Source organism: Dunckerocampus dactyliophorus, chromosome 17 (assembly GCF_027744805.1).
Source record: "Dunckerocampus dactyliophorus isolate RoL2022-P2 chromosome 17, RoL_Ddac_1.1, whole genome shotgun sequence".
Lineage (NCBI taxonomy): Eukaryota > Metazoa > Chordata > Actinopteri > Syngnathiformes > Syngnathidae > Dunckerocampus > Dunckerocampus dactyliophorus.
In genome coordinates, this window is record NC_072835.1 from 2,146,713 (window position 1) to 2,174,279 (window position 27,567).

A 27,567-nucleotide genomic window follows, 5' to 3' on the forward strand; every position below is an offset into this window, starting at 1 on the left:
AAGCTGCTCCAGTTTAGCTGATGTTTCCCAGCCTGCTTCTGCCTTCGATCATCCACACGGAGCAGATCACATGCAGAAGGAACATTTGGAACACTTTAATCTGGGTGCACTTTTTGTTCCGTGGTGGTGAGAACAATTGATTTCATTCATCAACATGACGCACGTCTGCCGTCATGCAAACATAGTTGGGTAGCAGACTCACAAACTTGTCAGTGGCAAAATAAAGCAGCAATACTCTCACCCGGGCTGTGCTTGGTGATCTTACTGTGAATGACGCACATACACGCCTCTTTTTACACTTGTATGGCCATTAAATACTGCCTATACAGTTGATGAAGATATAGCATTGTGACAGTTTGACCGTGGAACAGACTATTTCCATGACTTGCTTGGGGAAAATGAGTTTCATATTCTGAATGAATGTGAGCAGCAAAGGATTGTGGTCTACTGCGAGGCTGTGAGTTCCCTCGAGCGTAGTTGCCTACACGTTGGGAGGACTTGAACTTCCAGTCGATGTCTGTCTTTCCCTTCTGTGTAAACATGCATCATTTGCTCTGAGATTCTTGGAAAATCCAGAGAAATTTGCCCCAATCCCACAGTGCACGTTTACATGATCCTGAGGCCTCCTGCCCAGGCTGCACTCATGCACGATTGCATCGTAAATCTTCGCGATGACAGGCCGATGTGTGTTTACTTCATTGAAAGCACTAAAATGCCCCAGCGGCCTCCTGAAGCAATTATTCCTGGAAGGAGCGTCTGTTTGTTCAAGTCAGGTCCTGATCTCGCCATAATCCCTTCATTTCCCTCTCCTCTCCATGTGGCAGCCAGCTTGTTGCTTTAGCCTCTGCCACCAGGAGGCCAAGCAGCACAGGAGGAAGAGTAAGGAAGCATCAACACTGCAACATGTTTCTCCAGAAGAAGCAAGACTACTATTCTTTTTGTATACATGATTGAAAGCGCAGCACAGAACATTGATATTAGGCTTGTAGTAAAATGTGCTCTATGAACGAAAAAAAAAAGGTTAGAAACATTCAGACATGAGACACAATCTTGAAATTATCTTAACTATTAACTGTTTTTTTTTAAAGTTTGTATTCACAAAATACTTCAATAAAATTATGTTATGCTATTATGTTTTGTAAAGTGGCACATTTAGAAAACATTTTGTACAGTAAACAGCAGTGTAGTGTTTTTTTTGTTTTGTTTTTTTAACCTGACCGAATTGAAGCGTGTTGTGTTGTCGCTTAGTGATGACGTGTAAGGAAGCTTCCTGGTGCCGCTGTGACGGTTTATTGAGATGAAAAGTTGACTTTAATGCATTAAAGTAATTGCCGGGATCGATAGGGACTGCTTGGGGGTAAGTTGGGAAAAAGAAACAGCCTTTTGGTTGTGCTTCTCACGTTTACGTTGTTAGTAATTACGCTTCAAAGCTCAGCGATAGCCCCGTTAGCTTGATGTGCAGTTCAGCGTTGACAGTTAACAGCTTTAGTATCTGGCTAACATTTATTTTGTTTAACAAACGCAAATAGACAAAAACAACAAGGCATAAAGAAACATGCTAATGTTTAGCACCCAAACAACAACTCCATATTAAGCCAACAGTGTACCGAGTTAGCCAGCTTGCCATTCCGCTATCAGTTAAGTAGAGACGCCTCAAGTAAAAGTGTGAGTAATGGTGCAGTAACTGTTGTGTTGTTATTTTTGGTGTCGTATACTTCGCAATTGTTTTTTGCTCGGACAGCGGCTGGGCGTGACGTCATCAGCAATGCACTTCACTGTCGGCGTTTCTCCTCTTGAATTGTACAAATAATACAGCTCGCAGGCCCATGTTTTCACAGAGGCGAGTTTAGCCTTCAGTCCCCGGTGAAGCAGGTGTGACGAGGATGTTGTTAAAGGTGAAAACATGTGTGAGTAGAAGGTGCTGAGTCGGCGTCATCAGTCGTGGACCTGTACTTACGGATAATAACAAGCTGTGTTGCGTGATGACACACCGGATGCTGCTCCATGCTGCACTCATGGACAAATATGACATAACCGAGCTTTGTTGAACATTTGACCACCAGTGGAAGCTCACAGGGGACAAATAAAGTTTTGTTGAATTGAATTGGTGACGCTTCAGTTGCAATGGTGCATTTGACCTAGCAGCTCTCCACTCTCATACATCCACCCTGACCACACACACACACACACACACACACACACACACCCACACACTGGCAGGTACGCTCCACTGGGACGCAGGCAGCCATGTTGGTTGACGGTGGCTGCCAGGAAAATTATGTCAGAGCAGCTGTGGCGCTTCTGACGCGAGTCTGAAACCAGCAGCGTTTAAATAAAAATCAAAGGTACTTCAGGTACAGTAAATGAGTTACAGGAGGAACGTGACGTTGAGTCACAGGAAGTAACATCACCCCAAATTAGGCCCCAAACGGTTCTCCACCGTCACATGTAATTTCAAAGAAAATATGAAATGTTTAGTCCCAAATATATTTTTTTTTGTCTGCAGTGATGCAGTCGTCCGTGCAAGAGATCCATGTCTCCTCCCAAGCAGACACCTCCTACTTCCTGCGGGTGGACTGGAGTGGGCGGGGCTTGGCATCAGGCTTCCATCTGATGCTGACTGATGGACAAGATGCTTGGCGAGGAGAAGGTAAAACTCAGGTGTTCATATGTATAGCCTGGCCGCTTTATGGTGACGTGCCTCACCTGTATGACCACACACACATCACCTGCACTCGCTTAGATAAGGGCGCTGGTTGACCTTCTCAGAGGGTTACACAGATAATTCTCTGGAAGATTTGTTTCCCACAGGGCTGCAATCTATCTGTGGCAATGGTGGGTGGGTGACATAATCGCATAATTGTCAAATTTGCATAATTAACCCTGACGCATTTGCAAAAAGTGAGTTAAAAAAAAGTCTCATGGTGTTCCGCAGGGTTCAATGCTTCGACCCCTTCTCTTCTAATCAGATGTTCCTTCTTTGTGCAGATGATGCCCTTCTCTGGTTCTGTGTTCACTCTCTTTCCTGTCCCCTGCAGTGAACGAGGGAATGATGTGCCAGGAGGCAGCCGAACTGGAGATGCCCGAGGACGGGTACATCCAGGACCTCCAGCAGGCGCTGACAGAGAAGGAAAGCTCCGGCTCTTACCGCTTCACCCTCTCACCGTCTCCGCCCAGTCAGAGCGCAGCGCTCACGCTGGCGTACGACAAAGTTCTGAAGGACATCTCGGTGAGATGACACTCCAATCTGAATTATAATACACTTAGGAGACGTCTATGAGGTACACCTGGCCAGCCAAAAGTGATATGATTATGAAGTAGGCCTTGATTGAGCAAATGAGACTTTGGCTGCTAAGTTTTGTGTTGCCAAGAGACGAAACACTGGTTAGACGTCCCTGTTGTTGTGAAGTTGTGCAAGAATGTGGTGACGAAGCTGATGAGCTGGATGAATGTCCGCAGTCATGTGATCAAGTTCCTTCATGATTCAGAGCTTAGTGCTTACAACAGAATGGAAACCTCAGTGTGTGTGTGTGTGTGCATCTTCTTAAAAAAAATGAGAGTGTGAGTTTGCAACAAGTGTGCTGGTTCTGAATGAGGGTTCTCTTGTTCAACAACAGCAAGGTCCTCGAGTTACCTAATGAAAGACCGCCACCCTCTAATGGCTGCACCAGGCTCACTCCGGCACCCTTACAGGTGTTACCTGTCTTGGTTGGCATCCCAGACATCTGTGTGTGTGTGTGTGTGTGTGTGTGTTTAGAGTTAAACGTGTGTTAAGTTCCAGTTCACAATACTCGCACATCTGCCACAACTTTTTACCCCTGAATGTCAAACAACTCGGGATGTAAATCTCTTTGTAATAGACGATTCGATTAGGTACGCAGGTTCTGATGTGATTCAAAAACGATATATTTTAAAAACAGAACAATTCAATAGAGTGTACGAACGATACCATTCGATGCGATTCAATTTGTCTCTATGGTTAATGTTTGTTGACGCAAACGTGAATCTTATATTATAAAATAAATAAATATTATAGACAGACAAGCTCGTAGTGAGGTGTTTTTCATAACTCATGATTGCGCCTTTATGTATGTAAATTCCTCTAAATTTAGTGGGTGCGGCCTATACACCTTATTTTCAAATGTGTGAAAGAGCACATCATATTCCCAAGCATGCTGTAAGGCAGGGGGCCCCAACCGGCCAAACTTTCAGGTGTAACGATAAATTTTTTTTTTACAAAATTACATTTTATGTAAATGGATGTCAATTTTGGAAATATGGGCCATTATTTTATTGAAAAAGTAATATACAGTTAGAAATCCCACAGTTTTGCATGTGTTTGTTGCGAGCGGAGAAATGTCCTACTTTGTTCACGAGTCCTTGAACGTACCATGTAACTTTCACCCACGCTACACAGATAGACTACTATACTGTATTTTTACTCTTTTTTTTCTTTCACTTCATATTTGCTCCCAAATGCCGATACAACCTAATACTACCGCGACCGTGTCCCTCGTGGTGTCCTGTGGGGGGTGCTCCGGGAGTATGGGATTGGTGGCGCGCTACTACGTGCCATTCAGTCCTTGTACAACCGGAGCAGGAGCCTGGTTCGCATTGCCAGTAGTAAGTCAAGCCTGTTTCCGGTGAACGTTGGCCTCCGCCAAGGCTGCCCTTTGTCACCCATTCTGTTCATAATTTTGATGGACAGAATTTCTAAGCGCAGCCAAGGTGTCGAGGGAGTCCAGTTCGGGGGCCTTAGGATCTCATCTCTGCTATTTGCAGACGATGTGGTCCTGATGGCCTCATCGAGCTGTGACCTGCAGCGTTTACTGGGACGGTTTGCATCTGAGTGTGAAGCTTCTGGGATGAGACTCAGCACCTCCAAATCCGAGGCCATGGTTCTCAGTCGGAAAAGGGTGGATTGCTCCCTCCGGGTTGGGAATGAGGTGCTGCCCCAGGTGGAGGAGTTCAAGTATCTCGGGGTCTTGTTCACGAGTGAGGGAAGGTTGGAGCGTGAGGTAGATAGGCGGATTGGCGCAGCGTCTGCAGTAATGCGGTCGCTGTACCGGACCGTCGTGGTGAAGAGAGAGCTGAGCCGGAAGGCAAAGCTCTCAATTTACCGTTCGATCTATGTTCCAACCCTCACTTATGGTCACGAGCTTTGGGTCGTGACCGAAAGAACGAGATCGTGGATACAAGCGGCTGAAATGAGTTTTCTTCGTAGGGTAGCGGGACTCACCCTAAGAGATGGGGTGAGGAGCTCGGTCATCCGGGAGGAGCTCAGAGTAGAGCCGCTGCTCCTTCACATCGAGAGGAGCCAGCTGAGGTGGCTTGGGCATCTAGTCCTTATGCCTCCCGGACGCCTCCCTGGTGAGGTGTTTCGGGCATGCCCAGCCGGGAGAAGGCCCCGGAGAAGACCTAGGGCACGCTGGAGGGATTATGTCTCACAGCTGGCCTGGGAACACCTTGGTGTCCTCCCGGTGGAGCTGGAGGAGGTGGTCGGGGACCGGGAAGTCTGGGCTTCCCTACTAAGACTGCTGCCCCCGCGACCCGGACCCGGACCCGGATAAGCGGAGGAAAATGGAATAGAATGGAATGCTGATACTATGTGGGAATGCATGAGGGTAAGATTTGATGACCTCATTGAGTGCTAATGTGGATATTTGTTTGTTGAATTTGTGTGCAACCTCAAGGTAATTCATGCTAGGAAACAGCGACGTATAATCTCTCTGCAAAAGAAAGTCCAGGCTGGTCCTGGTGGATGGTGGCTCCTTATTCAAGGAGTGCTTTTAACTTGAGGTTTTTCCTGTTTTAGTTTTACGCAATACTTAATATATGATAAATGAGATCACTATAATGTATGCATTGCTACTATTGTTCACAACCCTACACAAGAGTGTAAAATAATGTACAAGCACTAGGATGCCTGCTTTCAGTGTTTGACTTTTAGACGAACTGTTCTCACTTCTCTTCTGGCTCCCCGCATCCCATCTAGTTCAGGTTGGGCTCGGTCTTGCTTAGCCCGGTCCCAGAGCCTGCAGAGGCCGTGAAAAGACTGCTGACTCACAGCCTGGAGAGGGGATCAGCTCTGGAGCACCAAAACCAGGAGCTGGAGGAGCAGAACCGGCGACTGAGACAAGAGCATCAACGCATCACAGCAGAGTAACCACGTCTTTTTATCATCCTGCTTATGTGTGACATATTTACAGAACAGTTCCATCCCAATGCGCAAAGCGGACTTCGCGCTGAAGTCAACCTCAAATGACCCAAAGCGTCCATTTATTGTGTAAGCTAGTTGGACTATGAAGACATAATAACATCTATCTGTCACATTAGCGTAATATCACAAGTTTTGCTTCCTCTTTAAAAGTTATTAGCCAACCTATTAGGAGGCTGGCGTAACTGGCATGCCCACGTTTACGGGTTTGGTCCAGGTCACTGACCTTAAGCAAGGGTGTCCAAACGTCTTCCAGCCAGGTCCACATAGTGAAAACTTTGATATTTTGCAAAGCCATATGCTAAGAAATTCTGTATATTTTAAGAAAAAACTGCATCTCAGCTTTATGATATAAGTGAAAAAGCCTCATTAATGGTATCAACTTCACTCTCTTATCTTTTTTCCCCATTTTGTTTCTGTTTTTTTTTTTTTAATTTTCCAAATATTTCAGCTTTCTTCTTAAATAATCTTTGTAAATTTTCCTCTCCTAATATTTTGACCTTATTCCCATAATATTATAACTTTTTCCCCAACCTAATTTTCCCAAAATTACAACTTTAGTTTGTTTCTCACAATATTATGACTTTTAAAAAATAATAAACAATCCTCCAATATTTGGGCTACTAAAATGACATTATTTTTCCTCATAAGATTACAAGTTTATTCTCCTAAAATTGCATTTTTTTCTGTTAATATTTTGACTTGATTCAAAATATTTTTGCAATCTCATTTTCCAAAAATTACAATTTGATTTGTTGTGTTGTTTGTTTTTCATAACACGAATAAAAAAACCCACATTTTTTCTTTAATGTTTCAATGTTATGCTCCTAAAATTACGTTATTTTTTTCATAATATTCCAACGTTATTCTAACTTTTTCTTACTAATTTACAACTTTTTTCCCTTAGTATTTTGACTTTATTCTTGTAAATTTACTGCTGGTGGTTCTATTTTTGCTGCTGTTTACAATGTGCCACGAGCCGCAAATGGCCCCTGGGCCACACTTTGGACACCCCTGACTCTTGACTGACTCCACAGCAGCATCATCACAATCACGCTGGTACAAAAACATAATAGCAAAGAATGTGTTTGATCTTTGATTGTGTTGGAGGTCACTCTTGTGTGTGCTTGTGTTTCAGACTAAAGCGCTACGCAGACGGGAAAGCAGACCTGGAGGCAGAGCTTTACTCTCGATTTGTGCTGGTGCTGAACGAGAAGAAAGCCAAGATCCGCAGTCTACAGGAAACAGTCAAAGAGCTGCAGGAAGTGAGGTAGGGGAATGGTTCACGCCCGCTGGCTCACCTGAGGTGACTGTGACGATGGATGTGTTTGTTGCAGGACTGCGGAACAAAAGAAGGATCCGCTCAAACGGGACCGAGCGGAAACACAGGAGGAAGACGAATATGGTGGCAGCACTGATGACGAGCAGGAGGACCGTCGCCCTACGCCGGCTGCCATCGCACCTTCTTGTGGTAACAACCATGTCATCCTTGTGTTAGACCATGGGCGGCCATTACGTCGATCACGAGCTACCGGTAGATCGCCAAGGTAGTTTGGGTAGATCGCGTACACGTAACTTTGTAGTTGTCATATGACATCAGTCAGCTGACATTAAGCTCCCCTCCCCGCAGCGTTTCAAGCTACACACGAAGATGCAACTATCATCTTTATTATTAAGATGATGGATGAACTAACTCTGCTCTAAGATGTCTATATCTATGACTAAAGTTATCAGTTCACTTGTAGCGGCTAGCTATGTAGAAAAAAAGTGTATTGTTGACTGGCTTTGATTGGCGTCATGAACTCTACTACAGAAATCAGTGTTTTCTACACGTTGGCTTCTTAAACTATTATTTCATGATGAATTTAAAAATGTGCCCATTGGTGAAACCTTTTCAATATGTTTCCTTGACTTGGGCTGCATTGTCTTTTGCATCATCATTTTCCATTCTTGTACTGTATATGGCTAATGTTTGCTAGCAAATGCTAACTGGATGTAATACATGAAGTGTGTGTGCTAATGAACGTTACGTAGCTAATGTGACTGACATATTACCAGTACTCACTCACTAGTACACAACTATTTAGCAGTTATGTGGAATGATCTTTATTTCCATATTGAAGGGAATTATGATAGCAACTACTTTGATGACCTGGAAACTTTGAAAATGTGAATGTGAAATACTAATCATGAATATTTACAATAGAATTTCACAGTTTACTGCTTACATTTTGTATATGTTATATGTTTTATAGAAAGAGGTAGATCATTTGGACTTGTACTTGCATGCTGAGAAAGTGCGTGCACTGATATACATGTCTAACCTACATAAATACCTACTCATATATTTTTTAAATAAATATAATAAATATATATACTTTCTATATTTATAGTAGTAGGTAGATCTTTGGGACTTGGTCATTTTAAAAGTAGCTCACAGGCTAAAAAAGTGTGCGCACCACTGTCTTAGGGTGTACTCACACTAGGTCAGTCCAAAAAAGACTGGAAATTATCCACACAATCAGGGAAATTGCAGTAAAACATCAGATTAGCAGTGATGGCGCAAGTGAGTCAGCACCTGACCATTAATTGGGGGAGTTAAAGGAACAATCATCCACAATCCTTATTTGAGACATGAACACGTCTTTCTCTTTTCTGTGCCTTCTAGAGATATAAAAACAGATAAAAAAAGAGGCAGGTAATTAATGCACGTAACAGGACACACCTAGAAAGGCCGCTATTAAAACACCTCCAGCATGTAGCTTGTAGTAACAGGTACATTCATGATAACATGTAATACTTTAAGTATTTTGGGAACTTCCTTCCTGGGCGCATTGATTTCACAGAGCAACATAGAAAGGAACGCTACACCTAGCGTCAAAAACAAAAACACAGCAGCAGTGGTGGCAACTCCATTATGTAGCGTTACCTTTCGCTAGTGGCCTGAAGCGTTTTGAGCGAGTGCGCGGTGAAGCTAGTCGCTAGCCGTTGTAGTGTGGCGAGGTGTCACTGCGTCAGTAACGTAGTTGTTGGGCGTAACAATGTTAATAACAATAATAATAACTAGAAATGCACTTGGAGAGCGCAGACCTCCGCCAAGCACCATAGTTCCCTCCATATTGTGATTTACAGTATAAATATTAGTCCTACATTTATTTTATCTACATAATTACATTCCTTCACCGCAATTGGAGTCATAATGATATCAATATTAATTCAGTAGTTATTGACAAAAATGGCATTTTCTGTAATGGGTTTTTCTTCTGGATCTAGCGGCATAGCTTTTGAAGATCCAACAAATCCAGATTCCACAGTGTCTTGGCTATATCTCATGGTGTTTGCTGCGTGTTTATAGCTTCATTTCTCGTCTTCCCAGGATGACAAGGTCCCGTATTTGTTCATATTCTGGATCATAGTATCCGGAATGATTCCATTATCTGGATCAGTCTTTGATATTTTGTAGAACCTGTTGGAAACTTGTCCAGTATTTTTTTATCCATGCGTTCTGAGCATTTTTTGTGGATAATATGCACAAATGCCGAAAATGGTCCTCTCTTGCAATGTTCAAGAATCCTTTAAAAAATTCCTGGATCCAGACGGTGCTCCAGAACACCTCCAAAATTCTTCCATGTCCCATTTCTGACAGTTCCTGAAAATGTAGTCCAAATCTATTCAGCACTTTTCAAGTTATTTTCAACACAAACAAACGTCAAAAAACATAGAGGTAATTACAGTGTTGCTGTAGCTTGGTTAATATGCAGGCCATGTCATGTAAATGGAACGTTGTTGGTGCTTTTTGGAGGTTTTTTCACAAGGCTTTATAGGTGGAATAGATGCGTCCCATTACGTATATTCTTAGCTGCCTCTTTTTATGTTGTTTTTTTATCTTTAGAATGCACAGAAAAGAAAGACGTGTCTTCAAAAGTGCACTTTTCCTTTGTGTTGTGTTGCAGTGATGACAATGAGAGGGAAAGTTTTATGCTTCTGCTCATTGTTGTGTGTGTGTGTGTGTGTGTGTGTGTGTGTGTGTGTGTGTGTGTGTGTGTGTGTGTGTGTGTGTGTGTACGTGTGTGCGTGCATGTGTGTGTGTGTTGTTGGTGTCCAAAGAGGACATATGACATAACTTAGCAATGATGTAAGTCAGAGTAGTGGGCCTCCCTGACGTCACACTCAATCAACCTGATGCTATTCCACCCCCTCACACACACCTCGCCACTCCACCCCTGATGGCCCCCATGTTATTAATTTGTCTTCACACGACTCCCACTACTCGCACAACTTACACAACGTACCTGTCATGGAAGCACTGTGACCCCCTCCCCCCACTTTTTCCACGTTTCCACTTTCTCACATGCGGTAATTCCCCCTCAGCCCGGTTGGCTCAAGGTTTGTTTTGGGCCCGATGAGGCAAGACGTTGTGTTGTGTTCTTGTTGCCGTGGCGACCACTCTGACAGCTAGGAGCGGGGAGGATGGCGGGAGAGGCTTTTATTGTTTTTGCGCACCAGCGTGCTCAAGAAACACGTCAAGCTGCTAAACTAAACTAAGCTAAACGTGATGGACGAGTTGACGGTGAGATGCACCATGACAGTGCGTGTGTGGGCGTGCCCGTGATGACCCCCACTCTGGTGCTAGCTCGTGCAGTGATTAACCCGCAAGATAACAATTTTTCATCTAAAAGGTCAAAGAAAGAAAAGAGTCCTTAGTGTGTGCATGTTTAAACAAAGTGGGTGTGCAGACCACTGGCATTTTCATTTTCCCCGTCTGATCTTTAGAGGGGCAGTCCTCCTCTCCGAGCCCATTGGACGACACGCTGAGTGACATCACAGACGTGGCGCCCTGTCGCAAGCGGCGCTTCCGTCACCTCGTGGCCTCTGACGCAGCGACCAGGCCGCCGCCTCAGACGCTGAGCTCTCAGAAGACGAGGTAATAATGATGATGATGATGGTGAGGATGATTCTTTTTGGTCACCTGGCTGTGACTGAGAGTGAAAGCGTAACCATGGAAGGCAGCAAGTTGACTTAAAAGTCACTTTTTGAGAAGTCAGCATGTTCCGTGAAGCTGAAGTCTTTTACGGGCGTGTTAAGGGCATTTCACGTGTAACGTGAGCAGCTCACTCGTCCTTCTGCAACTTTTAACTGCCTGAAATGCTTGCTTCTTAAAAAAAAAAAAAAAAAGTCATTCTTCAAATGTGACTTGCCATGTGAAAGTGGAATACTGTGTCTCAAATGGAATACTTCAGTACACTTCAATTAGTATACTGTGTATTTGCTTCCTAAGTGCGTGAATGTTGACAGTGAAGTCCACCATCACAGTATTTCTTTGTTATGATTTATTTGTAATATTTATAATATGCAGTAATGCCTGGTTTATGGTTAATTGGTTCCAGACCTGACCGTGATAAGTGAATTTTCCAGAAATAGGATTCCTTATTTATAAATGGAATATGTTCACAGTAATTTAATTTGTTTATTATAGTAAATATTTTGGTATCTTTTATTTATCCAATATTTAATAAGACTAATATTTGTTTGTATATACGAATATTTTTGTTTTTAACTTAATATTTTTGAGCATGTAAAACCTGTTTACAACCTTCTAAATACGCTTTTTAACATTTTTAGCGCCCTCTAGACATGAAATAGCCCCTCATAGTCATCTTTTACACTCCTATTATCCAATATAGTAGACCTAAAAAGAGAAAATAAGACATATTAAGAAATTAAAACCTGCTTATGACCTTCTAATTGCGGTTTTTAACATTATTAGAGCCCTCTAGACTTTAAATAACACCCCTATAGTCACATTCACACTACTGTTACCCAATATAGTAGACATAATAAGAGGAAATAAGACATATTAGACATAAATAAGACATAACGCCGACTCAGACCTTAGCATTGGGGGAGTTTCTTGTTTTTTTTCTGTCCAGTACTTTCTGTGCTGGCTATTGTCTCATCAATGTAATATTACTGACACCTAGTGACCAGTGTGGAATACTACATATCATTGCAATGTATTTGAATTAGCCAATTTTATGCTTGAATTTAGGCCAAGAATACGTAAAAAATTTGCTAAAATAAGCACTGAAGCTTTTCCTCCTACTTCTCCATTGTACCATAATAAATTACTTTTGTGAGAAAACAAAACATACGGTAACTTATGTTGTTGTTCACTACTTTCCACTGCTACAAGTTGCAGCCACCGTTATGTCAAGTTAGTCCCTCCCTTTCTGTTACGTAGCCAAAATGGCGACTATTCTTGCGCTGTAAGTATGTGTTCATGTTTGCTAGTAAACTCAAGTAAACTTCCCCTCCTGCTGGCCTGAACGGGAAAATTAAACATCATAAAAGTCGGCCATCAGGAATACTTTTTCTTTTGAACAATTGCAGCCAAACAGCAGCGACATTTGACCCCGGTGGCGGGTGGCAAATCAAACAACATGGCCGCCAAGTCAAAGGTGTTGTTATGTGAGTTGGGGGAGGTGCTGTCGTAAATGTCCGTCACTCGGGGCGCAGTGTGTCTTTCACGTGCTTCAAAACAATTCCAAGATCTCCAGCGCCTCAGCCTGACGTCACCAAGACGATGGAAGCCCTTCATCACGGTTGGCTCGCACGTGGACCACCCGATGCTCTCAGTGATGGCGGACGCGTCTGTGTTCCCCACGCAGGATGTTTTCCCCCAGTAAACGTGTGTACAGCATCAAAGATGACTTCTGGCCATCACGGATAATTACTGCAAGACGTGCGAGTGGCGCACACAGCTGCTTTGTGACCGCCTAGCTCAGTGCTTTCATGTTCCAGAAGAACCTCTCCCCCTCCTGAAGTTTGCTGCCGAAAAACATACCCTGTATGGACAAAAGTGTTGGGACACGCCACCCACTCAATCAAGACGATTCTTCACAAAGCAAGGCCCGTAAAGGCATGCTTGGAGGAGTGGCATGGAAGAACTAGAGCATGTTCAACTTCCATGACCTTCGACCTCATCAGACTTCAACAAAAAATCCCCAAAAGACACTCCAGCATCTCCCGAGGACAGGAAGCAGGAATGTCTCTCCGCGAATCAAATTGTGTGCGCGTGTGTGTGGTCAGAGGGGGGTGGAGTCCCTCACAAAGAGAAAAAACTCAGCAGTGTGTTCTTTTTTTTAGTGGTCCATTCAAGAGAAATGTGTTTGTCAAACAGAACCTTTTAGAACCTTGCAGATGGTTTGAGGCAACCAGCTTCAGTTTAAGCATGTAATTGGCTTTTTTTTGGGGGGGGGGTGTATCATCAGTGTCCTGTTTCCTGCTAAGTGGTACCAGCATCATGGTCCACTTTGGTGCAGATGGTCTCTCCTCTACGGCGCGACTCTTTGCCCAAGTGCAAAGGTCACGGATGACTCGGCCATTTGGCAGGTGCTTGAGTCAAGGGTTGATTGTGTAACCATGACAACACAACAGCAAAGCTTTTATCATGGTCACAGTTTGACCCTGGAACAGATGATTCCTGTTGACGTTACTTCCCTCTGGGAACAACAATCAGAGGTGCACCAGAGTCATGGCAACGGATTGTGTTGGATCTTTGAGGTTCGCACACACACACACACACACACACACACACACACACACAGGTATCAAAATGGCCATGTGTTTTCAGTCTTCTCCCTGTGAACCACATGATCCACTTCCTGTCTCAACAGGAAACTTCTCTGCTGTAAAGCAGCCTCATTAGCCCACTGACCCGCTGTGTGCGTGTGTGTGCGTGTGTGAGCGCAGCAGGAAAGACTCCCCGGCAGCAGCCAATCAGCAGCCTGTGCCGTCGCAGCGCCGTTCCGATGTGTCAGCTGCAGCAGAGGACCTGTTTGAGGACTTCTGATCACCAGAAGCAGCTCCACGTGGTTCTACTGGGATGTAAGAACTGCTGGAAGTGTCTGCAGAACATGCTGTGAAGGACCGACTGGACATCTTTCAACATGAAGGGACTTTGCTAGCGTGTTAGAAGCATATGAATCACTTTAGACCCCCCATCTCCTGATGGACCACTAGAAGCTCCCAGTGGACCATCAGGAGTCAAGGTAACATGCATATAATATGTAAGTAACATGACATGCAACACGGTGCTTCTCAAATGGTGGTGTGGTGGTTGGGGGGGGTCATGAGAAAAAGGAGGTCCCCTTAATTTCCCATCCTTTTAGATTCCTACAGGACAAAAACATAACAGATGCATATTTTTTTCTACGTTTTTTTGCTGAGGTGTCTCAACTTGAGTTCTAATAAAGAATGCCAAATGTAATTTTTAAAAATGATTTTTACCCCTAAATTACCATTTGATTCAATGATGTCACTGTTTTTGCTTATAAAAATACAAACAAAATGAGTTATTTTCCATATAATAAATGTTAGGGGGCTGGGGCTCTATGGCTTAACTATACATAAGATTAGGAATAAAATTGATTTTGATCCTTTGTCGGGTGTTTTTTTTGTTTTGTTTTGTTTTTTGCACAGTCAAATTCCAAATTTCCCATTCTTTCGTGTCCTTAGAGGACAAATAACACCCATTGACTTCCATTGACTTTTCATCCCATTGTAAATAGACAATAGAGACATGCCTTTTCCAATTTCAGGGTTTAATTTTGTTTATTTTTTTGTGCATGTTTGTCACTTAAATGTTTCATATCATCAAATAAATGTAAATATTAGTCAATGACAACACACAACACTTTTGATTAATAAGGGAGAAAAACAATCCAAAGCTACATGGCCCTGTGTGAAAATGTTATTGCCCCCTTGTTAAAACATACCTTAAGTGAAATGAATTGAGATCAATCAGTGTGGAAAAGGTTATAAAGCCATTTCTAAAGCTTTGGGACTCCAGCCAACCACAGTGAGAGCCATTATCCACAAATGGCGATCACATGGAACAGTGGTGAACCTTCCCAGGAGTGGCCGGCCAACCCAAATGACCCCAAGAGGGCAGCAAAGACTCATCCGAGAGGTCACAAAAGACCCCACAAGAACATCCAAAGAACTGCAGGCCTCACTTGCCTCAGTTAAGGTCAGTGTTTATGACTCCACTGGGCAAAAATGCTTTCAAGTTCCAAGACCAAAACCACTGCTGAACAAAAAAAACCCATTAAGGCTTGTCTCAGTTTTACCAGACCCAAGAGCTTTGGGAAAATAAAAGTTGAACTTTTTGGAAGGTGTGTGTCCCATTACATCTGGTGTAAAAGTAACGCCACATTTCAGAAAAAAAACATCATAGCAACAGTAAAATATGGTGGTGGTAGTGTGATGGTGTTCTGGAAGACTTGCTGTGATAAATGGAAGCATGAATTCTGCTGAAGGAGAATGTCGGCCATCTGTTGGTGACCTCAAGCTGAAAGCAACTTGGGTTCTGCAGCAGGACAATGATCCAAAACACACCAGCAAGTCCACCTCTGAATGGATGAAGACTTTGAAGTGGTCTAGTCCAAGTCCTGACCTGAATCCTATTGAGATGCTGTGGCATGACCTTAAAAAGGCGCTTCATGCTGGAAAAGCCTCCAATGTGGCTGTAAGAGACTGGATGCAAGTTATTGCAAATGTTTAATTGCAATTGTTGCTGTTAAGTGTGGCCCAAGTTATTAGGTTTGGGGGGGCAATCACTTTTTCACACAGGGCCATGTAGCTTTGGATGTTTTTTCTCCCTTCATAATAAAATGTTTCATTTAAAAATTGAAACACTGTTTCCTTCATTTTCAACAAAATGAAACCTTAGACAATGCACGTTTCTATTGTCTAATTCCAATGAGGTGAATAACTGTGCTTATAATGGAAGTCAATGGGACTTTTTTTGTCCTCGAGGGACACCAAAAGAAATTTTGAATCTGACCCTGCAGAAAAATAAAGCATCAAAATCAATTTTACTACTAATCTTATGTCTAATATTATGTATAGTTAAGCCTGATTTTTGACAGAGGCCCATCCACATAACATTTACTACATGGAAAATATCAATAACTCATTTTGTATGTATTTTTCTAAGCAAAAACAGTGACATCATTGAATCAAATGGGCATTTAGACTAGAAACTAATAGCGACCCACCCATGTAACATGTAAGTGTAATGCTAATGATGTGATCATGTGACCTAAAAGTGGACATTTCACATGACATGAATAAAAAATGATGTTTCAGAAGGCTGTGCTCGTAAAATGCAAAACGTGGACTGTCTCTTTAACCTCCTTTTTTTCACTATCAACACCCCCACCCCACCCCACCTCACCACCCCAAACCCGGCCCCCTGCTTCCCCCTCCTCCCCTCTCACAGGGCGTATATGAGGGCTGGCTGGACTTTAGTGCATTTTAACTTGCTGCTCTTCTTCATCATCATCTTCTTCAACAGACAACATCTTCACGGAGCAAAGAGACCCAACAAGCTGGAGGTGAGTGTTTCGCTTTTTATTTGGCTTGATTGCACCCTCAGCCTAACATTTCAGCGAGTTCATGTGATTAAAAACATTTCAGTCAATGTTTGCTGCTTTGCTTTTCATTTCCTTCTGGAGTCCCTGAAGATGCATGAGCAGAACCACACTGCATCCTGACAGAACATCTGCTGGTCCGGTTCTCATGAGGAGACGATTGAATTCACATTTTGGAGAATTATTTCTTTTACGTATCGGCTCAGTGGCCCAGGCCATCGAACTGGTCCTGACGTGTTTATGTGACGGTTCTGTTTGGAGAGCCACACAAACTGCCTCTTCAGAACCATCAGTCCCCATCATCCTGCTGGCAAGCAGCAAAAAGAAGTCAGAGCTCCAATGCGGTTGCATTTCTGGTTCCCTTCAGGTTGGGTCGAAATGGCTCTGCACGTCCTGTCGGGCCTGCTGGTTCTACTGAACGTGTGCTCTGCCCGGCCGCCACCAGGTGAGAATCTTCTATGTGAACCTCTCGGCGTGTTCTACAAAGTTGTAGTCATGTTGATGCGCACGTGTTCTGGTTCTAGCGATGAAGATGGAGGAAGATTGGCACGTGTCGGGCTCACTGGCCGCCAGGGCGACACTGCCGTGCCGCTTCTCCATCACGCCCACAACGACCCCACCCACCGAGGTGCCGCTGAGGGTCAAGTGGACCCGTATGGAGGCAGGGGAGGAGAGTGTGGTTCTGGTGGCCCAGGGGGGCATGATCAAGGTGGGTCAGGACTACGAGGGCCGGGTGTCGCTGCCCCCTCGCACGCTGGAGCTGGGCCACGCCTCTCTGGACCTTGCCGGGCTCAGGGCGAGCGACACGGGCCGGTACCGCTGCGAGGTCATGTATGGCATGGAGGACCGCCACAGCAGCACCAGCCTGCACGTCACCGGTGAGCGGCTCTGATCTGGTTCTGAATGTTTTTGACTTGAATAAGAAGTATTTAATAGGAGAGCGACGTTACAGTCTGCTTGCATTGGGGCCAAGTGGGGGCAGTGACCCATGGTGTGTGTGTGTGTGTGTGTGTGTGTGGCGTTTTGTAATGTGCGTTACAGCCACCTGCTGGACTGCAGTGGCACAGCAATGAGTGCTTTCTTACATATAGCATCACGCACGTTAAGGCCATATCCTGTATCATTAGCGCTGATGGCACAGTAAAAATACGGCGACATCACATATCTGCAGTGCACTGGTGTCCAGAGTGCGGCCCGGGGTCTATTTGCAGCCCTCAGCTTTCTTTAGCTAGAAGGGAGGAGTCTAGCGCCAGTTGACATCAGTCTTTGGCCTTGGCGGAGGTCTCCTGAGAATCACTGTCCTGCGTTTTATTGCTTCAGTCATTTTTATTTTTGTATTTTTTGTGTCATCTTTTGGTGTGTGTGCTACTGTAGCTAGCTTCACTTTTTCACATTTACACCGTTCATACTGTAGACGCATGCATGCATCCCATACATACAGTACGTGTATGCTTACATACTGTAGATGCATGCATCCGTACTCGGGGTGTCACAAGATCACGCAAGATTAAAACATGACCAGATTTCTCTGTCTCGTGGGCTCTAAGCCTGGGACGATAATAAATAAACAAATGAATCACACTGGATAGTTTTGCCGGCCTCAGTATATTGCCATGTGCATGCGTGTCTGTTTTCCTCGTCTCTCGTCTTCCAAACAGGCAGGAAGAGAGTTCACTCTGTGCATCGGTTTCAGCACCTTGGTGCCTTTGTTCCATAGAACAACAGCATGAACGGAGTGAGCCCTTTTGTCAGTCATACAGTCTCTTTGTCTCGGTGGGTGGAGGCGGGTCCGCACAAGAGTGTAGCCTCATGAGGAGCAATGCAAAGTAGTATAAATTAAATTAGTAGATTGTGATATATTCTCATATTTTTTTTCACTATACTTTTCTTAAAAATCATATTGAAATCACACCTCGTCTTGTTCTCATAGACCCAATCTCGTGTATTGTCTCGCCTTGCAGAGTGAGTGTCTCGTGGCACCCTTATTTTTTTTGCTGCTTATGCTAACGTGACCGTGTTCTTCTGCGGTGTCAGGCGTGGTGTTCCACTACCGGGCCAACACCAGCCGCTACGCCTTGGACTTCCCTGCAGCGGCGGAGGCGTGCCGCTCCGTCGGCGCGGCCATGGCGACCTCCGAGCAGCTGGCAGCGGCCTTCCACGATGGTTTGGACCACTGTGACGCCGGCTGGCTCGCGGACCAGACGGTCAGGTGGGCGCTGCTAGCTGCTGGCACGCCGACAGTGTCACAACGTGCAATCAAGAATGTTTAACCATGGTTTATCTTTCCAGATATCCAATCACGCATCCTCGTCCAGGATGTGACGGTGACCTAAAGAGTCGACCTGGAGTGAGAACTTACGGCATCAGATCACCTTCAGAGAAATATGACGTCTTTTGCTACATAGACAAACTAGACGGTATTATATCAAGTAGTAGAGTGTAGAAACTCCTAGTACTTGTATATGTCCATATGTCCTGTATATCAGTATAAAAACAACTACCTGTAGTCCTTGCGTATACTTCTGACTAAACTTGTGTTGTTGCTGTTGTGTGTGAAGGTGAGGTCTTCTACCCCCCGTCCCTGAGCGACAAGTTAACCCTGCAGGAGGCCGCAGTGGAGTGCCAGAAGCACGATGCCGTGTTGGCATCGCCCGGCCAGCTCTTTGCCGCCTGGGGGGCGGGGCTAAACCGCTGCGACTATGGCTGGCTGTCCGACGGGAGCGTCCGCTACCCCGTCAACATCCCCCGCCCTCAGTGCGGGGGGGGCTTACTGGGGGTCCGAACGCTGTACAAGTACGATAACCAGACGGGATTCCCCGACCCCACAGACAAACACGGAGCCTACTGCTTCCAAGGTAAACACAGACTACTTGTCTTTTTTGCCACTGGGGGCAGTGTTGCACGACAGTGACGTGTTGATAGATTTTATTCAGTGTTTGGAACTTGCACAAGTTGTAAAAGTTTTAGCAGCAGCAGACGTTAAAAGTACTTTACTAAGTGGAAGACTGATGGACGTGCACGTCGTCTTCACGAGGGGAAAACCCGGCCCGTGCACGCTAACACAAACAGAACCGTCCCTAATGCGTCGCAGCTGGAGCAGACCCAAACACACACAGAACCGCCTCAGCCAGTCAGTCACATGGTCAGTGGCGGGTTCTAATTGCAAACAGTCAGAGCCGCTCCACTGGCTCGCCGGTGACGACGTGAGGGGAGACCCCCGCCCGGCCAGATGGCTGCCTCCCGCCAAACGCATGACATCATCGCTGGACGGGGCCACAACGCCCTCTGTTGGTACCACGTGCTCACAGTGACCCGCAAAAGGATCAGCTGAACGGTCCATTGACATCATTCAATCACTACCAACGCTTCATCTGTGTTTTTTTTTTCTTCCACAATCAGCCACTAGAGGCCGTTACATCATCCTTGCTACTTGAGTGTGGTATACTTCACACTTTATCAGCAAAATTAACAACAAAAAACGCATTACATTGCAAAGAGACGACTTTTATTTCTTGAAATGGTAATAGGAAGTCGTGCGTGTTTTTGTATGGGCTTTGAGGTGACTTCATGTGCTGAAGTTGATTTTTGTCCTTTTAAGGAGTGCCAGCGAGCTGCAAAGTGACATTAGCGTTAGTCAGATAACAAAGCTAATCTTGTGTTTTTTTGTTTAACGTGATATCCATGTTATTTTTATTGTTGGCAGTCATGTGTCATTTATTCACTCTGCTTCTCATCACGTCCTTCCTCCTCCTCCAGCCAAGCTGGCAGAAACAACTGTGACCCCCTACCCTCCAACGTCAGCAGACCCTCAGAGAGGAGCGGTCACTCGTTCAACAGTTCACCTCGACTCCGCCCCCTCAGAGACCACAGTATCCCTGCTGTCACATGATGATAAAGACGTTCTTGGAACTGGGCAGACTGGGCTGGAGTCGGTACCGGTCATAGAGGCCGTCTTGTTTCCCACCACACTGCCCCCGCCTGTCGACGTCCCCCTGGGGGGGTCCGGGCGGTGGGAGAGCAGCAGTGATGACGCTTCTAGCGGCGCCGACCTGGAAGCGGCGCCAACCCCCACTTACGTGTGGGAGCGGACCACCCCTACACGCGCTTGGCTAGACGAGACCCCCCCGGGCTCTCAGAGTCAAATGCTGCCTCTTCCTGAACGGACCCCCACGGCTCCGCCTGGAGAGGTGGAGCCACAACAGCCTGCCCTGGTTTTTAAAGTGGACACGCCCCCGCTGACCTTTGACCAATCATCACTGGCACTTCCTGATGAGGGGGGCTCATCAGCCAAGCCCCCCTTCCACGTCATCATCGTCAACGTGCACGACCGAAACCAATCAGGTCAGCTGACAGCATGTAAACATGGCGTTACTTAGCTAGCTGGCTAGTGAGGCCTCACAGCCACTAGGGGGCACGCTTGCATCGTGTCTGGGTATTGCTATGATAGGCTGTGATGTATGAAGCATGGTTACTGCCGGTTGCTCTCAGCGTGTTTATCGCACTTCTTGTGGTTGGTGTAACTTCCATGTGTGTCTTAAAGTCTTCACAAGGACACAAGTTTGCATTGTTTGAGCGCACTCATTCCCCCCCTCATTTGTAGCCTGTTTTCTCCTGCTGAGTCTTGTTTATGTTTTCTCTAAATCATCAGCTAGCGTTTATTTACACGAGTCATGTCAACAAAGACTTCCACGGCCATCAACGTAAAGCTTCTTCACACATTTTTCTCATTTCTTCTGGACTTTTAGTCGATCGCATCCTGCAGCTCCTGAACTCGCCTGTGGAGGGCGCCCACGGCGCCGCTTTCCCCCAAATCACGGACCTCTCGCAGGTCGACCCCCTGGAGCCGTCGCTCATCAGTCTGCCCCCTGCCGTCAGCTTCATCGACGGGAGGCACAAAGTAGCGAGCTGATTGCTATTTCATGATTATTATCTGCTGCTGTCGCTTTAAATGACCTACAGCCTCTCATCTTATCAGGTGACCTTTGACAGCAGGCTGCCCGAGGAGGCGCGGGGGGATCAGTTTGAGACCGCCTCCCCCATCACGGTGGAGGAGAGCGTGTCACCGTTTGACTACTCCGCCCCGGATGGCCAAACAGAGGAGGATCACATGACCCAGGAGGGTGGTGACATTTCTTCCTTCCCGACCAAAACACCCCCAAGGACCACCGTCCTGCCCCCCACCTTGTCTTTGGACAACACGGAGGGCTCGGCGGATGACGCCCTCCCGCCTGCCACCGTCAGCCTGTCACACGTCAGGACAGACGAGGCAGAAATCGGAGAGACGGAGAGTCCGGCTTTTGTCCCGGAAGAGGGGGGGTCGGGTCAGGACGCTGAGATGGAAGAGATGCCCACCAGCACGCCAGCCCCCAGTCGGTTTGTGGAGGTCCCAGTGGAGTCCCCGGCTGTGGATGGGGTCAAAGAGGGGGTCTCGAGTAGGGAGCAGCTGTCAGGGGAGGGGGAGGTTCCAGGAGAGCGGGGTGGTCTAATTCCTGGAGAGGTGATGGCTTTACCAACCACTGCAGCTGAGAGAGGAACCACTCTGGACCAAGACCAAGCAACAGACACCCGCCCCCCACCTGGCGTCAAACACCCTCCATTTACCACTCAGAGGGGCCCCCGCCCCCCTCACCCCGCCAAACTTGGCTATAATGAGACCACCTCGTTGTTTACGGGCTTTCCACGTTCCACCCCTCCCCCCTCGCTCTCTGACAACACCCGCTCCGTCCCGCAGTGGGCGCTGACCCCCGACCCGGTCGCCACCCCCCTCCCGCCAGAGGACTTTGTGGACTACGACAAAGTGATTGCCCCCCAGCTGGTGGAGTCGCTGCCCCCCAGGCCCGAGGAGACCCCAAAGCATCCTGACAATGTCACGGGTAGGTCAGAATGCTAGCAGGTGGCTACTTTAGCACATGTTAGCAGCTGGCCAGCTAATAAACAAAGCTTATCGCAATGTAGTGATGTCATGCTATCTGACTAAAGCTAACGCATATTTTAGCTGGCATTCCTAAGATGACGATGTCATCATGTCACGTGATCGCAGGCACACAGCCATGTTCTTCCAGCGTGTGCCGTCATGGTGGCTCGTGCTACCAGCGAGGCTCGCAGAACGTTTGCATGTGTCCACCTGGGTACACCGGGGGGCGCTGTGAAACAGGTGAGCATCATCAGGTCCACCGATGACAGACAACCACGGGGGAACCAACAGTGCGGACTTTAGTCTCACATGTGTGCGTTTGCGTGTGTGTGCCCGTGCAGACGTGGACGAGTGCCAGTCCAACCCGTGTGTGAATGGCGCCACCTGCGTGGACGAGGTCAACGCCTTCTCCTGCCTCTGCCTGCCCAGCTACGCAGGACAGCTGTGCCAGCAAGGTGAGGCTCACCTGTGCAGGTCACATGACAGCCACACTGCTTCATACTATCAGACAAGCGCCACACGTGCGTTGCTACGGTAACAGGCACGGAAGGATGGTTCATTGGTTTCTAGATGAGATGCCTTCTGTTTGGGGTCAGAGTTCAAAGGTAGGTCAGAGTTGTTGTCCAGCAGGTTGTAGGGTCTTCTATGATTTCACACTTGAGGCGTGGTCGCCTCCTCGCTCGCACGATCAGCAGTGATCTCTGCCCCTCAGCTGGCGGGCGTGGTCTCCTCAGCAGATCAGCCTCCATATTTGTAGCATGACTCAGCAGCGTCCTCTGAGCACACAGACTCGGACTTGAACTCGTGCTGCTCCTCACTCACCTTTCATGAAGAATAAGACCACTGTTGCTGCTTTTTATCTAAAGCCATGTGCTGCATGCTATATTATACTTAACTTTAATAAAATGACTATTTCATGTCAGGAACCTCCCTCAGACAGCGCTGTGCGTGCGTGCGTGCGTGCGTGCGTGCGTGCGGTCCAGTGAGGACCAAATGTGTTGTGGCGATACCAGAGTTTCCCATACTTTCATTACTTTCCTTTTTTAAATAGATTTTTATTTATTTATTTTTTACATTTGATGTTACTTGTTTTGTTTGTTTTTTTAGGTTTTTCTCTACTTTTTAATGGTGTTTTTTTAGATTTGGTGCTACTTTTTTTGTTTTCGATTTGGCATACTTTTTTTTTTATTTTGTGCTGCTTTTTAATTGTTTTTTTGATTTGCCGCAACATTTTTTTCCCCCATTTGGCACAGCTTTTAAAAAATATATATATTTAATGCTACTTTTTAAAAATTTGGTGCTACTTTTTTGTATTTACATTTTTTAGATTTAGCATACCTTCTTTTTTTTTTTTTTTAGGTTTTTCTGTACTTTTTAATTTATTATTATTATTTTTAGCACTACTTTTTTTTATTTGGTGCTACATTGTTTTTAGATTTGGCGTAACTTTTTTTATTTTTTAGATTTGTCGCTGCCTTTTAATAGTTTTTGACCATTTGGTCCTACTTTTTGAAATTTTGGTGCTACTCTTTTTGTCGGAGTAGGCACTACTTTTTTATTTACATTTTTTTTCGATTTGCCATTACTTTATTATTAGTATTATTTATTTACTATTTTATACAAATATTTGGTGCTACGTGTTCACCCTTGCCAGAGAATAAGAAGACGGAGCAGGAGGGATCAGTGTGGGTAACTTTGTTGCATATTTAGCGAGTAATACGAGCCCTCTAGTGACAAATTTAGTGAAGACACCTTTGAATACTGACAGGAAATGACATGATCATTCTTTTCAACTGCTGTGTTGTCCTCACTGTCCCTTCCACCCCCCAACCAACCCTCGCAGACACTGAGGTGTGTGGTTCAGGCTGGCACAAGTTCCAGTCTCACTGTTACAAACACTTCACGCACCGTCGCACCTGGGACGCCGCCGAGAGAGAGTGTCGACTGCACGGTGCCCACCTGGTCAGCATCCTGTCCCATGAGGAGCAGCTCTTTGTCAATCGTAAGTTGCAAGAAACGTTGATGAAAACGCTACAAACACGCGTCTGAAGAAGAGTAGATTATAAATAGACATGAATATGTAGCTAATATAAATACACAAAGTTTAGCTAATATGAATATACAGTATAGCTTATGTGAATATGTAGCAAGTATGCCAAACACAAACATGGGGGACCAAGAAGATAACCTTGAGGAACGCCACATGCCATCACTATTGTCGTCAAGTGCTGCCAAGCAGCACGCTGACATGTATCGTCTTCTCCTGACATTAAACATTGGAGGACATCCTAAGGTCCGCTCAGCTAGTCGGACAAGAAAGACGGCGTGAACATTCCCAGCCTCGGCGTACTTCCTGCACACACGTTAGACGACGCCTGAACGCGTCCTCTCTGCAGGTCTGGGCAGCGACTACCAGTGGATCGGCCTCAACGACAAGATGTTTGAGAGAGACTTCCGCTGGACAGACGGCAAGGCCATGGTGAGGGCGACACTTTTGTGTAGACTTTCTCTCTTTTTGCAGAAAAACAACATCTAGTTGACACAAAGCAGGCGTGAGACTGCTGCTGGTGCGCCTCCACGCTGCTAAACATGCCTCTCTAGCACCACCCTCTGGTGACTTAGTGCATTGATTTGTAATGTCTTTACTTTTATTTTTGCATGACTCAGCCTGCTGAGAGCCGTCCCTAACATTTTATTTACCTTGATTACCGTGCTTCCTCCGCTCCAGTGCGCCTTATTAAAGGCCTGATGCTCTCTGCGGTTGAGTAATGAATAAACACCTGTGGCCGCTATTGGAGGAAGCGTGCTAGAAAGTATGCCATCGACTCCAAATAGTAGAAACTAACATCATGACGTGATGCTGCAGCAATACGATCACTGGCGTCCCAACCAGCCCGATAGCTTCTTCCAGTCCGGCGAGGACTGCGTGGTCCTCATCTGGCATGACGGCGGCCAGTGGAACGACGTGCCCTGCAACTACCACCTGTCCTTCACCTGCAAGAAGGGAACAGGTGCGTGCACGCCGCTTTCTTGCGCCTCCCTCCCGCACGACGTCTCTCTTCATCTTTTCACCCCAACAGTGTCGTGCGGCCCCCCGCCTGCCGTGAAGGACGCACGCGCTTTCGGCGCGGCGAAGCCTCGCTACGAGGTCAACTCGCTGATGCGCTACCACTGCAGGGCGGGCTACATGCAGAGACACGCCCCCACCATCCGCTGCCGCCCCAACGGCCAATGGGACGCCCCCAAAGTGATGTGCATGAACCGTGAGTTTGGCTTGGGAGTTTTTTTTTGGCTCTACTTGTTTTTTGGTTTTTTAGATTAGGCACTATTTTTTTAATTACCTTTTTTTTTTAGGGTTTTCTTAAGATTTGGTATACTTACTTCATTTTATTTTTTTTTTAGATTTGGTGTACTTTTTTGCTTTACATTTGGCATACTTTTTTTATATATATATTTGACGGTACTTTTATTTAATTTACTTTTTTGTATTTACATTTTTTTTTAGATTTGGTGTACTTTTTTAATGTTTTTTTTCAACAGTTGTTTTTGCATTTCTCACTGCTTTTTTAAATTTGCAATTAAATAAAAGTTTGCAATTTTATTTTTTTAGTTTAAGCCCATTTTTTAAAATTGAGTCTTTTTAAAAATTTGGTTTCACTTTATTATTATTTTTTAGATTAGCATTTTTTTTAGCTTTGTCGCAACGTCTTAATTTTTTTGTATTTGGTTTTCTTTTTAGATTAGACGCTATTTTTAATGTGAGTGCGCTTCCTTGTCACACATGTTGGTTGTCATGGTAACCGCTTGAACTTCCTTTTCTGCTTGGCCTCCACAGCTGCGACCTTCCACAGGTGGCTTCCCCTGCACCGCCGCACCAGTGAGGTTCGCTACGACCTCCACGCCCGCCACGCCACACGTCACCATAGCGACCTGCGTCAGAGCTACGACGGCTCGCAGAGCTCCTGGAATCCTCTGCCAGGCCGCTTCCAGAGGGACAAACGTCACGGGACACACTGACGTTGCTGCCGAGGTGCCAGTCAAGGGCGACGCTGAGCCTGAACTGAACAGTCATGTGACTTTAGCTCCATCAAACACATGAACGCAACACGCCACTGTGGCCGCTCTGAGAGCCCCCCCCCCAACTGGGTTGTGGGCTGTTTTTTGGTATTTTGGTACTCTTGCTGCGACCAAAACTGCTGCCAGTCACCCGCGCTCGGGACGTCCCGCTGGGCTCATCGCCATGGAGACAACTGACTCTTCACTTTTTTCCTCTCAGTTGGTGCTGCTGGTTTGGACTTTATATGATAGAAAGCCTTAAGAATTTAACTTATTCTACTGTGATATGAAATAATAATTATGATAATTTAGCTGCTTTCTTCCCAGCACAAGCTGGAATTCTTGGAATATTTGGGAATGTGACGTCTTTGACCAAATATCCACACGCTTAAAAGTGATGAATAAATAGTTTAAAGTACGTTTTCCTTTGCTTCATCATCACATCAATCCTGTTTCCAAAGTGCTTTACACTAGTCGTGTGCAGATCGATACTGAAGTATCGATACTTCCGATACCATAGCCTCGTGCGCTAAAATCGATACTTTTGATACGTCAGCCAGTTCAGGTAATTCTTGAAACGCAGCCATGTGTGAAGTGTGAATAGGGTTTCCGTTTTTTTTAATTTTCTTTGTCAGTTTAAAATACCATTGTTCCATATTGTATATGGTTTTGTCCTCTGTTTTTACTGTTGTTGTGTATTAGCTTGGCTATCCAGTGTTCCCTCGCTCCATTGCGGTTCACCTTTCACGGACTCGCTGTTTGGTGGATTTTTTCTGTTTGAGTCAGCTGGGGTAGGCTCCAGCATATCCCCGCGACCCCAGTGAGGATAAGAATAGAAAATGGATGGATGGATGGATGGAAATTTTAGTGTTTTAAAAAAAAAAAATTACAACGTATGAAGTCTGTTACAGGTTGAGCCTGGCCCTTTAAGAAGAATTGCGGTG

The 27,567-nt window shown here is 45.7% G+C and overlaps 2 protein-coding genes across 5 annotated transcripts; both read left to right on the forward strand.

The window, feature by feature from the left end:
- Positions 1-1,240: 1,240 nt before the first annotated feature.
- Positions 1,241-14,658, forward strand: xrcc4 (X-ray repair complementing defective repair in Chinese hamster cells 4). Its single transcript, XM_054756864.1, has 8 exons — positions 1,241-1,357; positions 2,507-2,650; positions 3,039-3,229; positions 5,996-6,162; positions 7,356-7,487; positions 7,555-7,688; positions 10,991-11,141; positions 13,970-14,658. The coding sequence occupies exons 2-8, from the start codon at positions 2,509-2,511 to the stop codon at positions 14,067-14,069; spliced, it is 1,017 nt and encodes a 338-aa protein (XP_054612839.1). The 5' UTR covers positions 1,241-1,357; positions 2,507-2,508; the 3' UTR covers positions 14,070-14,658.
- On the forward strand, positions 14,122-27,041 carry LOC129169905 (versican core protein-like). Of its 4 annotated transcripts, none has more exons than XM_054756857.1 (17): positions 14,122-14,268; positions 16,503-16,617; positions 16,700-17,098; positions 17,178-17,531; positions 18,688-18,862; positions 18,943-19,070; positions 19,212-19,508; positions 20,410-20,994; positions 21,399-21,550; positions 21,629-22,526; positions 22,649-22,807; positions 22,909-23,022; positions 24,411-24,569; positions 24,964-25,046; positions 25,434-25,578; positions 25,648-25,830; positions 26,403-27,041. In XM_054756857.1, exons 3-17 carry the CDS (start codon positions 16,993-16,995, stop codon positions 26,582-26,584), a joined length of 3,720 nt encoding a protein of 1,239 aa, XP_054612832.1. In that variant the 5' UTR covers positions 14,122-14,268; positions 16,503-16,617; positions 16,700-16,992; the 3' UTR covers positions 26,585-27,041. The 4 variants fall into 4 exon arrangements, with proteins under 4 accessions (XP_054612832.1, XP_054612830.1, XP_054612834.1 ...); XM_054756855.1 differs by having other exon boundaries at positions 16,738-17,098; XM_054756859.1 differs by having other exon boundaries at positions 16,738-17,098; positions 22,694-22,807.
- The last annotated feature ends 526 nt before the right edge of the window (positions 27,042-27,567 follow it).

Coding starts and splice junctions, on each gene's coding strand:
- xrcc4 (XM_054756864.1), top strand. CDS start 2,509: ATGCAGTCGTCCGTGCAAGAGATCCATGTCTCCTCCCAAGCAGACACC. Junction 2,651..3,038: donor AGATGCTTGGCGAGGAGAAG/GTAAAACTCAGG, acceptor TGTCCCCTGCAG/TGAACGAGGGAATGATGTGC. Junction 3,230..5,995: donor AAGTTCTGAAGGACATCTCG/GTGAGATGACAC, acceptor CATCCCATCTAG/TTCAGGTTGGGCTCGGTCTT.
- LOC129169905 (XM_054756857.1), top strand. CDS start 16,993: ATGCGGTTGCATTTCTGGTTCCCTTCAGGTTGGGTCGAAATGGCTCTG. Junction 19,509..20,409: donor CGGAGCCTACTGCTTCCAAG/GTAAACACAGAC, acceptor CTCCTCCTCCAG/CCAAGCTGGCAGAAACAACT. Junction 21,551..21,628: donor TCATCGACGGGAGGCACAAA/GTAGCGAGCTGA, acceptor TCATCTTATCAG/GTGACCTTTGACAGCAGGCT.